We start from the raw sequence: 14,729 nt of genomic DNA, 5'->3' as shown, positions 1-14,729 counted from the left end.
CCGGTCATAATATTATATACTATCAGTGACGATCGGCACGCATGCCGGGTGCGCCGGGGTATTGGTATTGAATGGCTGTCGCTTGTTTTATATATTTTTTAATTATCCTCGACAGTAGTGTGTACATACTGCATTTGTTTTGAATTCTCCGACCAACAAAGACGTCGCAAGGTGGGTTACATACTCGACCACATGTGCATCCCTCGCAAAGGTCGCACGCTGGAATGCTGGCTCCACAAATCTCTGCAAATGGCTCCGTGCATGATAAATTCGCGATATGTAAGCTCAAGAATAGAAAATTAAAAGTTTTTATTCGTCGTACACGGAATACACGAATTGAGGACTAGTGAAAGGGGGAGGGGGGGTCATGGCTACCTAAGAAAAAATTTAAATATCTTCAGAACTAAAATTTATAGTCCAAAAATGTCCTTATTTCTTGAATTCAAAATATAATGTTGTAAGGTATCATGTATGTTTCAGATTTTGAAAATTCAGTAAAATATATATTTTTAATTGCAAATGGCCGCCATTACCCGTATAGCGGGGTAATACCAGTCACCAAAAAATACATGTAAAATGACAGAAAACAATATGTTCCTAAAAATCATCCAAATTATGATAAAAGAAAACAAGTTATTAGTACAAAAATATAGTATATTTATTAAAAATATTAGTTAGGTTAGGTTATTACATAACTTAGGTTAGGCCGTTATTATCCCTATCATTTTTTTTTAAATACGTGTATTTACTTAAAAACTATAATATTTAGGTAGATTTTGATTATATAACTGCAATTTATAACTTGTCAGTTTTAGTTATAAATTAAACAGTCAATATAGAAAAAAATTTTAAATTCTTATCTTAAGACGATTTTTAATTCGGGAAAAATGTATCAAAAGTGATAACAAAACTGACAATTATTTTTTGATGGGAAAAAAGTTGTTCATCATTTTGAAAAATATGATATTAGGTTTTAATAACAACAGTTATCAAAACGTGCATAAGTTATCTACATTTGAGCTATGCCACTGACAGGTATTACCTATTGAGCGTTATTACTTAGTCCCCCGTGTTCCCCTAAAACATACCTTACATTTTTTCATATATCAAAGCGCACCCCAACGGTTGACCTAACTTAATCTTCCAAGTGGAAAGGCATTTTTTTGTAGATAAATTTGTTATTCATTTAATTATAACACCTTCATTGTTTTATAATTACTAAAAAATGGCTACTAATTAATAAAAAAAAAAACAGGCCTACTCGTCGATTGATTTGTGTATCACTATATACTATACACCTAATGCGATAGAATTGTGTGACGCATTAATGTGTTAAACTCTTTGAAACTCATTAATGTATTTTAAAATTGTATGAAATATTTTATGATTGATTAACTGCTTTAACTATAGTTGATATAACATAGGAGAATAACCTTTACAAAAGTAATAGTAGTACTAATAGAGTTTGCAATTATTTTTGCGATAATCGTTAGTTCGGATGAGGTCATTAGTATAATAGTAGCCTACTGTTACAAGTAATACTAGTTAGAACAATTTAAAATAAGGTCTGGAAAAATTAAACATAGATTTATTTAAATTTGACATAGAAACGTGACGAATGACGATACTACTTACAAATTTAACGACTTCTGGATATTTTGTTATATCAGTCCCTTTCAGTCCCCAATATTAAGTTTATGAAACATTTTTTTAAAAAAAAATTTTTTTTATCAGTAATCGAAATAAACTAATAAAAAAATTTAACATTTAGAACTTCCCTTCTCCAAAAATTCGTGATGTAAATTGGGAATGCATTATTTTTTGGAAATTTATCCGTGTTGTAAAAAAAATATATGTACATAAATTATTAAAAAAAAAATTAAAAACAAGTATGGTTGACATTATTGCATTAAGAGGGTGTCGCACCGCCCATTTTCAAGGAGTAAAGTATAGCAATTTTTTACAAAATCCTAATTTTAAGGTTAAACTGTGATGTAGAATTATTAGTTCAATAACAGGACTCTATTTTGGTAGTTAATTTATTTTTCGGACTATCACAGTATCCTTGAAAGCGATTTAAAAAAGTTTTTTCATCTCTACATGTTTTAGCACACTGAAAATAACTCGCTCGATTTTGGTTTTAGTATAAAATTGCCCACAATAAAATTAAGAGAGAACAATATTTCGGAGGGCACCACGGTGCGTTCTTTTCATTATTCCAAGTATAACGCTCAATACATCGTTTAGAAATAACGACTATTTTAACATTTTTTAATTACTGTATTTTTTTTAAAAAAACACCGAGATACCCTCCGGAATATTGTTCTCTTTTAATTTTATAATGGGTGCTTTTACTCTAAAACCAAAATTAAGCGAGTTATTTTTAGTCGGCGTAAACATGTTTTCACCACTGAAAATCCACGGTGCGACGCCCTCTTAAATGAAAATTTTTCCATCAACAAAGGGGATGATATAGTTACAGTGATGAGATACTGTGATCACCCACAAAATATCCTTTTCTTAGCATTATTTGGTTATTACATCATTACTTAACATACTTAAATTATCTAACATATTAATATTATACATACAAATATAATTCGTTACACGCGTCACGCATGCTAATATAACAGCCGTACGAAAATAGCCTTAATTAAAAATATATAGTAGTATACTTGAAGAGGGCAAAGTTTTTTGCTTATCGCAAATGTTACCTTTGTTTGCACGTTTTTTAAACAGTGTTCATAAAATATGTTTCACTAAAGTCGAGAGATAAGATGTGATTTTAGACACTGGGCACTATGCCACTATAATATTAATATATATTATAATAATTAGTATTATTATAATATTTTATTGTAACGATAGTCTATTTATTTATTCTAGTTTAATAAATATAAATTAGCTAACAAACATCTAGTTTTTCTTAAAAAAAATGATATACTATTAAAAATAAATGATTATTCGTACACTCGCGCTTATACGTCCTATTAATTCATAATTTTATTTATTGTATATTTTATACTGTTGTAATATACATAATATATTACAATATAATGTTAGGTTATATTATTTAAAATTATATTTGTTACCCATAAATCGTGATTAAACACCTGATGAGTGCTGACTGTTGGCTCACTCACACGTGGCAACCTAGAAATTGACTACAGTCTAAGTCCAATTTTCCCCTTTTTTTGGGTTTTCCTTAATAAAAAAAATGTTTGTCTACAGATTTTTGAGGACATTTTATATATATTATAGACTTATTCTAGATCTACATTTGGTCTAATTTCCACATAAATTCTATTGAATATTTAAAAAGTCAGTACCCAAGACACACCTTTATTATCTGTGGTGACTATAATATTCCCGAGGTATCTTGGGATAATGATGATAGTGGCCTTATATATAACTATTTCTCTGCACCCCGAGCTCCCTGTATCCCTGAGGCATTTGCAGCCAGCAAAAAACCTTGTTTTTTGTAGTATTAAATTGATAACTGTTTAAAAATCACATGAACCTATTGTGCCTATTGATTCATATCATCCAGCACAAAATATTTCTCTACCTTATAGTTTACCTATGTCTCACTATATGTCACTGTTATCTTGCGTGTTTCAAAAAACGTCATTGACCTTGGCTTTAAACTTAATAGTAGGCTTGACCCCGGACCTCATATTGAGTATGTTAGTTGTAAGGCTTTTAAAACCCTTGGGTTCGTAATGAGGTTAGCCAAAGATTTTCGACTAGGAATGTCTATCAAGTCACTTTATTGTGTGGTTGTTCGACCGATTCTGGAGTATGGTGCAGGTGTTTGGGATCCTCGTACTGCTGCTGATTCTATGCAGCTTGAAAGGGTTCAGCAAAAGTTTTTACGGTTTGCAAGCCATTTACTACACTTCCATGTGAGTCACACAACTATAACCCGGTATCTGACGTTCTTGGACTGCCAACCCTAGCTGAGCGTAGACGTTCCATGGGAATCTCATTCTTAAATGGTCTGTTAAGCAATAAAATAGATTCCTCTGTTCTTATCTCCCTTTTATGTTTTAAGGTTCCTCAACGATCTTCCCGGTTTTTTGCTTCTTTTTATGTTCCCCATTCCACCACCAAATAACTATATACCAACTAACTAACTAACTATATGCTTAATGAGCCCAATAGACGGATGATGGCTTCCGCCAATGTGGATCCTTCTTTTTTAAACCATAAATTGTAATTTGTAAATGTTTATAATTATTTGTAATAATGTGTTTAATTGTGTATTATATTTTTCTGTAATCAAAGGGCGCATGCCCCTATATATTCTAATAAATAAATAACAATATTCAGGTTTTTATATTTCAGGTACGTGATTTTTTTTTCAGATCATATGTCTGAAAACATTACTAAAAACTTAAAGAATTTTCTAATTTGACGAAAGGAGAATAATAAAAATGTATAATTACTAATAAGTAATAACTATTATATATTTTTACTATACTTGATTATTATTTAATATTTGGTAGAGTATTCCATAAATATTGTAATAACAAATTTTCGCTTTTGCTTTGGTAATTTAAGAATTATAACAGATGTTGTATTAAATCATTGTATAAGATAAATGTGTAGTTAATTGTACTTTTCAAGTCGATTTAATCAGATTGATATCATTTTAAAAACAATTTACTCAGTTTGTTCTACAATGTTTAATTTTTATGGCAACAAATATAAAATAAAATATTGTCAGTCTGTGTATGAATTTATAACTTTATCTGAGCGCACGGCAGTACAAATAAAAGAGCTCATGAAAGTAGGTGTGAAGTGAGGTTATAAACTAAAGAAATAGCAGATTTGGCCACAATGTAGATATCACTACTTTGATAGACTCACTTTTTTGGGAGGGGGTCTTGGCCCTTTTTCACTGTTAGAATTTTATTGGAGATAAAATATACTTTAATCGGACCATGATATTTGAAGTATTTTTTTACAATAAGGCTAACGGACCTCCCGTAGGAGATTCCTAACCTAACCTAACCTAACCAGAATTCTCGTATAGATAATATAATCCATTTAAAGTCTTCGCGTGGTCTTTAGAGCCTATACAAAGAATCTTTGCCCCTGCTGGCTGCAATATAAAGAATATTAATAATAAAATATAACAAAGTGTACTCCTTTAAAGGGATGATTATAAGTTCTCTTAAAGGAATCTTTGGGAGTTTTTCATTCCTGCATAGGAATCCTACGGGATATCACTAGAATTCTCGGTGTTTTCATTTCGGTGAAATAGCTTATGAAAAATTGATACTTACTCCTTGGAAGAGGCCACTTAACATACACCTAAAAATCTAATCGTTAGAGTATTTATTGTAAATAGCTATAACATAGAAAACTACGTGTGTTATGATTTCCATAGTGAGTTAATTTTTTTCTTTAAAAAAATTAATATAACTCATAGACTACTTACAATTGTTTACAGGCGTATAATTTAATTATTTTTTAGTTTTTACAGAATCATACTGATATAAATAGAAAAAAATGTATTATTGTTATATTTTCAAAAAAGCTCATTTATAAAAAGCTGTCTGATTTATTAGTTAGGGGAAGGTGGGGGAATTACGGCCACTTAAGCGAGGATTGAAATATCTTTGGAACTAAAAGTCCAGAGATTCTGTTCTTTCTTGAAATCGAACTATAAACTTCTTAGGTGTTATGTATATAAGTTTCAGATTTTTAAAATTAAGTTAAACATTTTATTAAAATTGTTTTTAAAAATTGCAAATGACAGCCATTACCCATATAGCGGGGTAATACCAGTCCCCAAAAAACACATGTAAAATGATAGGGAAAATTAAAGTTCCTAAAAAACATACAAATTATGATCAAAATAGCATGTTCTCAGTACAGACCTATTGTACAATAATATTGTTCAAAGACATTGTATGTTTAATGAAAATATTAGTTAGGTAAGGTTATTACATAAGTTATGTTAGACCGTTATTACCCCATCAGTTTTGACTGATATTACCCCTAGACTTTATTTAAAATACATGTATTTACTAAAAGCTGTAATATTTAGGTATAATATGAGCAAATAAATGCAATTATTGGCAGTTTGTGATATATTAGAAACAGTCAATATACTAAAAAAATAGAAATTCCTTATTTGAGATGAGTTTTATTTTGGAAAAATATTACAACAAAAGTGATCAAAAAATTGATTATTATTTTTTGGTGGGAAAAAATTGATTATCATTTTGAAACATCTGGTATTAGGTTCTGGTAACAACAGTTATCAAATTATGTGCTCATCTTTAGTTTTCATTATAGCTACTATTATCAATTAAGCTATCATATTTTAAGAGATATATCATTGACCCACTAGCTGGTATTCCCCCATTCTCACATACTATTAATAGGCTCATTACTCGTATGTTATTATCAAGTATTATCAAGTTGGCGATAGGGAATGTTTTAAGCCTTAAACAGCGACAAGGGATTTTAAAAATGATATATGAAAAAAAGAATCGGAGAATCAATTATTATAATGCGACTTTTCAAAATTTCGCTTCGAGTTATACAACCTAACCAATATTATACTTTTAAACAAAATAATAAAAGCCTGCAAGTCGGGCCGGGGTATAGTGGGGACGGAGAGGTTTTAAAATTTAAATAAACGCTTCGATTCGAATGGTAGATTAGCATCGATAAAAGCATTGTGAAGGTTAAAATGTGTTAAACATTTTTTTTTTTAGTATTAGAGAATAGGGTGGATTGGTACCAATTTTTATACTTGCATTAAAAAAAAAAGTCATATAATTAAAATCATGATGTATTCTATTTGCTAACACTTCGTCTAATAATCATTCAAAATAATCGCTAAAATTGAATGTGATATTAATAGTTTTGTAAGATTATCACGAATATACCTTACTTCACCTTGTATCTCGGCCACTGGCGGTTTATTCATCCGGGCAGGAAACTGTCGGGGGGGGGGAAATGGCCACCTGCACCCCTCTCTCTAGGGTCAACTTGTTTGGTAGCGTTAGGGCGGCAGCCAGCTATAAGCCCAAAAATGCCAAATCTAAGCCGTCTAAGGCCAGAACGGCGGGAATAACGAACGTTAAACGTATGAGAGAGCTCTAAGTAGGTAAAGTTTACAACTTATTTGTCTATGGTGCCTGCGATGCGATTTTACGAACACTTATCTAGCAACAATAAACATTCCTCAAATATTTTATTGTTTCTATAGAACGATGAAGTGAAATCTGTTATTACTTGCTCCGAGAGGAAATTAAATATTTGACGAGGAAAAAATATAATATAGACAATCGAAATAAATTTATCTCTTTTCAATATATTTTTAAACTATATGAGTCACTAAAATGATTACTAAAAATATTTAACCTCTATTTAGTGCCACAAAATAATTTTTAAGACTCATATTATTCCATTTAAATTTACACTACAATAAAATGTACGAGTATCACATCTTCTTTCACTCTTCAGTCTCATTTTCAGACTAATCAAAAAACTTCGTCTAAGAAGCGAAAAAAGAACGAAATTCCACTTTTTCAATGTATCTAAAAAATATCCTACAAAAGTTTGAATTTGTTTGACACATGTAGTTAAAAATTGTGTACATTATAGTGGTGTTTCAAGTTTTTGAGAGGAAAGGAGTTGTACCACTAGTTGTTATAACTATTGGCCTTTAAATGTACCTTTTGGGTACAATTTCTGATCTGTAGACATATTGTAGGATGACATCGGTCCAGACTTCAGCTGTCATGATATTAGGTCTAAATAAAAATTTCAAAATTACGTTCTCAACTTCTTATTGAAGCTAAAATTATTATCATGGTAGGGTTTCTATATTGATACCTACTAATGTTATGTTTTTGAAATAGTAGATAACTATATAATAATCTGTTTCTATGGTTCTGGTAAAATATATAAACCTTTATTTTATATTATTTATTATAAAATATTAAAATCTATTTGAAAACAAAACATAGGCGTGTTGTCCTATTAATTTGTAAAAATGTTTCCGTTAGTAAAGAATTGTTTTGTTCCTACGCAAAAGCCTGAATGTTCAATTCCTATGAACATAAAGGTAATAGGGCTCATTAAATGCAGGCCGTTTCAAATAGCTAAATGTGTAGTAATGGTATGATATTCATTCTTACAGTAAATAGTTTAAAATATTTGTAAACTAATTAAAGTATTTAAATTTTTAGAACGTAGTACAGTATTTCCCGTATTTAGTCAGTGATTACAACATTAAGGGTGTAATGGACGTGGAGTGGTCAAGGTGCATGTGGAAACTAAATCAAGTAAAATATTTGTATTTGTTTCATGCTCTGCGTGTATAATATTCTTTGAATATTATAAGATAAAGTGGTGTCTAGCTTTACTTTTTCTTCAAAATCTATATTTCTAAATAAAGTAGCAGTAAAAAAAATTTTAAAAATAATGTTACTGAACGTTATTAATTAGCATTTTAACCAAAACTTAGAGGTACTGTCTCATACCTAGTTGATGAATAATCCTGTAGTATACATAAAATATAGATGTATCATATGTACAATATAGATTTCTTTAACCGTTAACGTGTGTTGCATACATAGTTTCTGGAAAATATTTTAAGGGATACAAATTGTAATTAAAAGACTATATATTATGTATTTGAATGTATTAAGACAATAAATATTTTTCTTTTGTAAGCCCAGCGCGTAGCTTTTAAAATTATCAAAATTTGACCACTGGCATTTAGTACGTTTAACCCGTAAAGCACGTTTTTTTAGCAAACCGGCCATATGTAGGCCCCTTAACAAAGAACTATTATTTAAAAGTTATTAATTTTCTACAATCCACTAAGAAAATATACATCCAATTTCGATTTTACTTCCGAAGATAGGTTCGCATGCCTAACAAAAGCTATTCCTCGTACTAATTTTTCTTTTAATATTGTGTTGTTTATAGGCTCTTGGAGGAATAAGACGCAATTACAAAGCGATAGTTTTTATAAATGAGAAATATATTGGCACCGAAGAAGACTTTCAAGTGTACTTGGCATTTAACTTTAAATTCATTTTAAGATTACATTATATTAATTTTAAAACATGTATTAACACAGACATTCAAAATTACTACAATAAAACTGAGGTAATCTTTTTTTATTTATCTTCAAAAAAGTTTATATCTTAAATTTTTTATTTTTTTTTTAGGTGACATTTATCAAAATGACTTTCAATCACAAAAAAAACAAATTTGGTTCTATTGTTTTTGCCGTTAGTACGTTTTTGATTATCATATCGTAATATTATTACTGCATAACAGTCACATAGTTGTTATTTCTTTTAGGAATAATATAGTTTATTTTTCTCCTTCCTCGCCTTTTCCTTTACTATTCGAATCGGCTAGCCAAATCTATTTTACTACTTGTCACCGTTTCTATATCTTCTCCGTGTATTATGTCTTTTTACGTCCTTATTTATAATACAACATCCATTCCAATTTGTTCAGTTTATCTCAACCGTTGAAGATCTTTTACATTAATCTTTCTTAACCGTTTTACTATTACATTGCCCTTCTTTAAATATGCCCAAACATGTTCTTATGCACTTCTACAACCTTAGTATTGTAATGTAACCTAGTAGTATAATAAATAATATGTAAATATAATCCTATAATTTATTAATATAATAAATTCGTTATAAAAGTGAATTATCTCCTTGTAATTGAATTTTGAAATAACGAGCAGTTTGTACATTAATGTGAATGAAAAACCTTAGAATTATCCATTCAGCGTTTTCTATTTTTGATTTATTTTACATTTATTTGATTTGCTTCTCTTTTATAATGAAAGGTATGTCTAGATGCGAGTCCATTAAGCAAAAATATGTATACTTTAAAAATCTAGAGTTAAACCACTTTTACGATAACGACCCATATACTTGTAAATAAATATTATGTATACATTTCAACCGTTATAAATACAAACTCTAAAAACAAATCTATAGGTACAAAATTATTTAAACATTTAGAATGCTTCAACACTAATCTACAGTAAGTTAAGTCACATTATTTAAGAATTAACGATAACATACAATTTATAGTTTCATTATTTTTCCTTATACTTTTTAACAAATTATACTGTTTTGTGCTCTTTTCTCGGTGTAGTTGTTTACCAGATTAGTACCAAAGACTTGCGGTTATTTTAAACGGCTATGCTTGGACCCCAGCGATGGCTACCTAAACACGCCGGTGCACAGAATTTCATTCAACAGCGGTTTCATACAAGCCGGACGTCAGTAATCCGTTTGCATTATTCACAATATTATACGAAGCTATACTCTATTTAACATAATATTTCATCGATTACTTGGCCTATTTATGGTTTCTATACTATTAATATTACCAATAAGGTCTTGAAGAAAATTTAACGTACGTTTAACGAATAACTTATTTTATAATCATGAATTTTATAAATTGTTATAAGTGACTTTACATTTTTTTTCGCCATTCACATCCTATACAATAGCCCGGCCTATGGTTGTGTTGGAGGTTCATGGTCATATTTTATAAATACAGTGTATTTCTCCGATCATTTAGGCAAAACGAACCAAGGAGATTTTTTCAAAAAAGAAAACTTCAAGCTTAAGCACGATAGAAGGGGCGTTATATCGTTGGCCGGCCGGCAGACGTCCTACAATGGTCCGGAATTTGTAATAAGCCTACAGTCAAACCCTTGGATGGACGGAAAATATGTGGCGTTCGGGTTAGTACTAATAGTTGTAATACATGCATATAAGTACAATAATGTGCGATCAGAAAAATTGCGACCCGGCAATAAGCCCGAGGCTGGCGTCGAACGGCACAATCCTAGTACTTGGACGTGTATATTCTTCGTGTACATGCAAATTACATATAAATCACAAGTGGCAAGACGAACGGCCGCCGTTGACTGGTCAATCGAAACGTCTACGAAATCGCAACTCGAATCCACCACGTTCCGCCGCCGGCTCCCATAAATATTATTTTAATATGTATATAATATAAATATATACATATGTGTAATACTTAATACTTTTGACCCGAGGCGAGAACTTAGCTGATCCGCCGCAGTAATGATCGGTTATTAATATTATGATTTATACAATATTATACAGGATCCATCTGATGTAAGACACTCATTATCTCAGAAAATATGAATATTTTTCCAACCACTTGTAGTTGCGATTTTTTAAAACTATTTTGAATGTTCGTATGCTAAAACATTTCAAAGATTTTACATTTTCCGGTATAATTGTCACATGTTTTCGGTTTTCCAAAATCAAATAGCGCATAAATTAAAATCTTTACAAAGGCATAGCAAACAAACACAGTTTGATGACAATTACAATTGTTCAGATATAATATTTTATGAAATTAAAAACCATTTTCCATTTGAAAAAAAAAGAAGTCCATACTTCTTTTACGTATAAGGGATGAAGGCAGAAATTTTCTAAGTAAAATATGTACCTACAAGTATGGGAAATACATAAATTTATATTTTCCGAGAAAATGAGTGTCTTTCTTTAGATGAATCACCCTGTATATTGATAGGTGCGCTGTGGAAGGCGAAAAGACCCTTCGGGCTCTAGAAAGGTGGCCGGCCATTCACGAGGTGCCCGTCCAATCGATTTCCATAGGGCCCTGTGACCTGTTAATCAGTCGAGATTACTCCGAGTTATCAGAAGCGGAAACGGCCGCAGACGTTAGACGATTTTTGCGATCCCTGATCGACGGGACATTGCATAAGTCCATGTACATCCAGGTGTACGGTCAACCTGAACGATGTCCACCCAAACTTACCGACGTGCAATACGCGGAGATGCTGACTCGAGTCCTTGTGTGCAGAGTATGGCGAGTCATTGATCTACTACCGCCTCCTGTTGCAGCTGTGCCCTCGGCGATCGACGTTGGCGATCTAGGCGACGGTTCGGAAACTCTTTCCACGTCCATACCGAGTATCGCGTCCGATTGGAATGAAAAAATTGTCACTCTGACACAATTGGACGTACAAGACCCAATGGACTATAGACCATATATTCATGTTTAGTTTGAGTCATAGAGCAATAATACAAAAATATGAACTACCATATACTAGCTTGTATGCGATAGTGTAGCTAACAGAAGGACTAAAACCAGTATACTATTTTATGATTCATATCTTATCACCATGATATATTGAACGGTATTTTTAATTTTAACTAGGCAGACTGACTTTAGTCTTTCTGTTTGTGTCACATTAAAATTACTATAGCCACTCCCTGGTTTGGGGGGTAAGAAGACAGCTTTAAGTTGTCAACAGAAAAAAATCATGATTAAGAATATCAATACTATAGCGAGTCCAAAGCTAATAAATAAACAGCAAATAGGTATTTGGTTAACGGGCTTTGTTATTTATTCGTTTATATTTATTAGGATTTAGGTACCTATATAAATATGCTGCGTTAGTTACTAGTATTTATTTATTTAGCTAATTACGAGGAATTTTTCGTGCGTACGTAGCGAACATCAATAAAAATTCATAACCATTTAATTATTAAGTAATCAAGTCCTGAGAAAAGGTTCTATTGGAAGTGTCCAGAAAAAAATGTAAGGTTTACGCTAGATATGCAGTAAGTGATCATAAAACAATTAGGAAAATATATTTTAAGGGGGGGGGGTTGGGTATTAAAATTTTTTTTTTTTTTGTTAACTGAATGCAAAATACCTCAAGAATGTTGTGTCAAAATTTCAAGTCGATTGGAACAAAATTGACGACGTTATGAGTTGTCGGAATTTTATAGCTGCCGGCCCGAGCGAAGTATCGTTAACTTTAAAGCGTTTTTCCCACAACTCACGTTTTCAAAGTCGGTGACCACCATAACTTCAAAACTACTACACCGATCGTTTTAAAATTTTGAACACTATTTCAGTACATAACTAACGAGGTAACGCTGGAGACTTTATTCAAATTTGTTAATATTTTTTATTTTACAATAACAAATTAGCCGATTTTTTCCGCAAAAATCGCGTTTTTCCCTTTAAAGTGTTCCCAAAAAGTGAAAAATTAAAATTTCAAAAAACCCTCCCAGTGTTACCTGGGGAAAGCAATTATCTAACGAAAGAACTTGATTTTTTTAATTTCGGATGATCCAGCATCGAGTTATGAGGGGCACCGCAATTCTACTTTTTTCCGAGACGCTTCCGAATAATTGCCGCCATTGCCGTATTTTTTAATATTTCTACATGAAAATATTACACAATATTCTTCGAATGTTATACTTTAATGTACCATTAGTTTTAATAAACAGATTTTAACTGTGTCGTCAAAAAAAATTCACAAAAATTTGCCGTTTTTTGCACGAATTAACCATATCCCCCCCCCCCATTAAATACCTTCCCATTAAAACTAAGCTAACTCAGTTAACACTTATCACTACAAAATAACAATTTTGTTTTAAAAAAAAATAAGATTAATGCGGTGAATATTTGCAAGTATAGCAGTGAATGGCTTTCTGGGGAATTTGAACGATGGGGGGATTTTTTTGCACTCCCAAAAACTTGTCGGATTGTGCGTTTCAAAGTACGGTAAAATTAAAACAAGTTGTTTTCAACCAAAAATTCGCAGATGTAGAAACCCCTTAAACCATCTTACGTTTTCTTGTTTACACAATTTGTCGTCAGTTTTGTTGCCATCTTTTTGCAAGTAAAGTTTAAGAAAATATAATCTAATTACATATTTTTACTTAAACAAGGTTAAATATAATTTAATTTTAAGAAAGCTTGTTTCGTTTTCCAGGAATAATGTCTGACGACGCAACAGTCATTACGTTTTTTAAACCGCATAAAACAACAGTTCCGAAATACCTTTAGCTTGGCAATTTTTCGGTTAAAAAGTTCTATAATACAAGCAAAAAACGTTTTTAATTACCTTATAAGAACTTTCAGCATTATTTCTAGTTATAGAGTGACATACATATCTAATATCTATATTACCCAGCTGATTATTTTTTTTATAAAATGTCAAAAAAAACAAAAATTATAAAAGAATCGTTATGACAAACTAATTTATTATGTTTAAAATGTATAAGTTAAAAATAAATAGTAAGTAAAAGTACCAATAACGTTTAAAAGCTAATTCAAATGTTTATCTTTTTTTTAGACAATTTTTATCTATTTTAAAAACAAAAATTGATTAGTAAAATAAAATTTAGATTAGTTAGTTTGTAATTAAGCAATACAGCGAGTAATTAAGCGAATAGAGCACTGCATTGTGTATTGAATACCTATACAAACAATCAGTAACTCAATTGATGTTAACAATTTCTTTGTTGTCATAAAATGTTATGTTTGAAATTTATAAAAAATGGTTAATTAAATCTTACCAAATACAAATTATTACAAATAGTTTTACATAATAATGAACAATATCTTAAAAAGGTGTTATTTCTTTAGACATCCCAAACCAGTTACGTAAAAGACTCTTATTGTTAATGCTTGTATAATATTCTATAAACCCATATGATGTTGTTGAACCGCTATTATAGCTACTATAACACTATTAGTAGTAGTACCTAACCTTTCGGCAATAGTGAAAACATGGTACAATGCATGTATTACTTATGTAGGCATGTTTATTACTTGCAACCAAATAGCTGTGCTATAGTAATATAATTTTATTTTAAAACACTATTAAAGTATTTTTAATGGTTATTCGA

The 14,729-nt window shown here is 30.8% G+C and overlaps 1 protein-coding gene across 1 annotated transcript; it reads left to right on the top strand.

Annotated features, from left to right (window-relative positions):
• The first annotated feature begins 154 nt into the window (after positions 1–154).
• Positions 155–12,082, top strand: LOC126839416 (uncharacterized). Its single transcript, XM_050574743.1, has 6 exons — positions 155–279; positions 8,217–8,312; positions 8,962–9,063; positions 10,162–10,288; positions 10,594–10,759; positions 11,587–12,082. Exons 1-6 carry the CDS (start codon positions 193–195, stop codon positions 12,080–12,082), a joined length of 1,074 nt encoding a protein of 357 aa, XP_050430700.1. The 5' UTR covers positions 155–192.
• The last annotated feature ends 2,647 nt before the right edge of the window (positions 12,083–14,729 follow it).

This window comes from Adelges cooleyi, unplaced genomic scaffold, assembly GCF_023614345.1.
Source record: "Adelges cooleyi isolate 19-005CV unplaced genomic scaffold, UGA_ACOO_1.1 ACOO_flye_CR_arks_rails_tigmint_CR_PRNA_30, whole genome shotgun sequence".
Taxonomy (NCBI): domain Eukaryota; kingdom Metazoa; phylum Arthropoda; class Insecta; order Hemiptera; family Adelgidae; genus Adelges; species Adelges cooleyi.
Note: the sequence above shows the minus strand (reverse complement) of the source record. Positions and strands in the feature narration are given on the sequence as shown.

Coding starts and splice junctions, on each gene's coding strand:
- LOC126839416 (XM_050574743.1), top strand. CDS start 193: ATGTGCATCCCTCGCAAAGGTCGCACGCTGGAATGCTGGCTCCACAAA. Junction 8,313..8,961: donor GCATGTGGAAACTAAATCAA/GTAAAATATTTG, acceptor TGTTGTTTATAG/GCTCTTGGAGGAATAAGACG. Junction 10,760..11,586: donor GGAAAATATGTGGCGTTCGG/GTTAGTACTAAT, acceptor GTATATTGATAG/GTGCGCTGTGGAAGGCGAAA.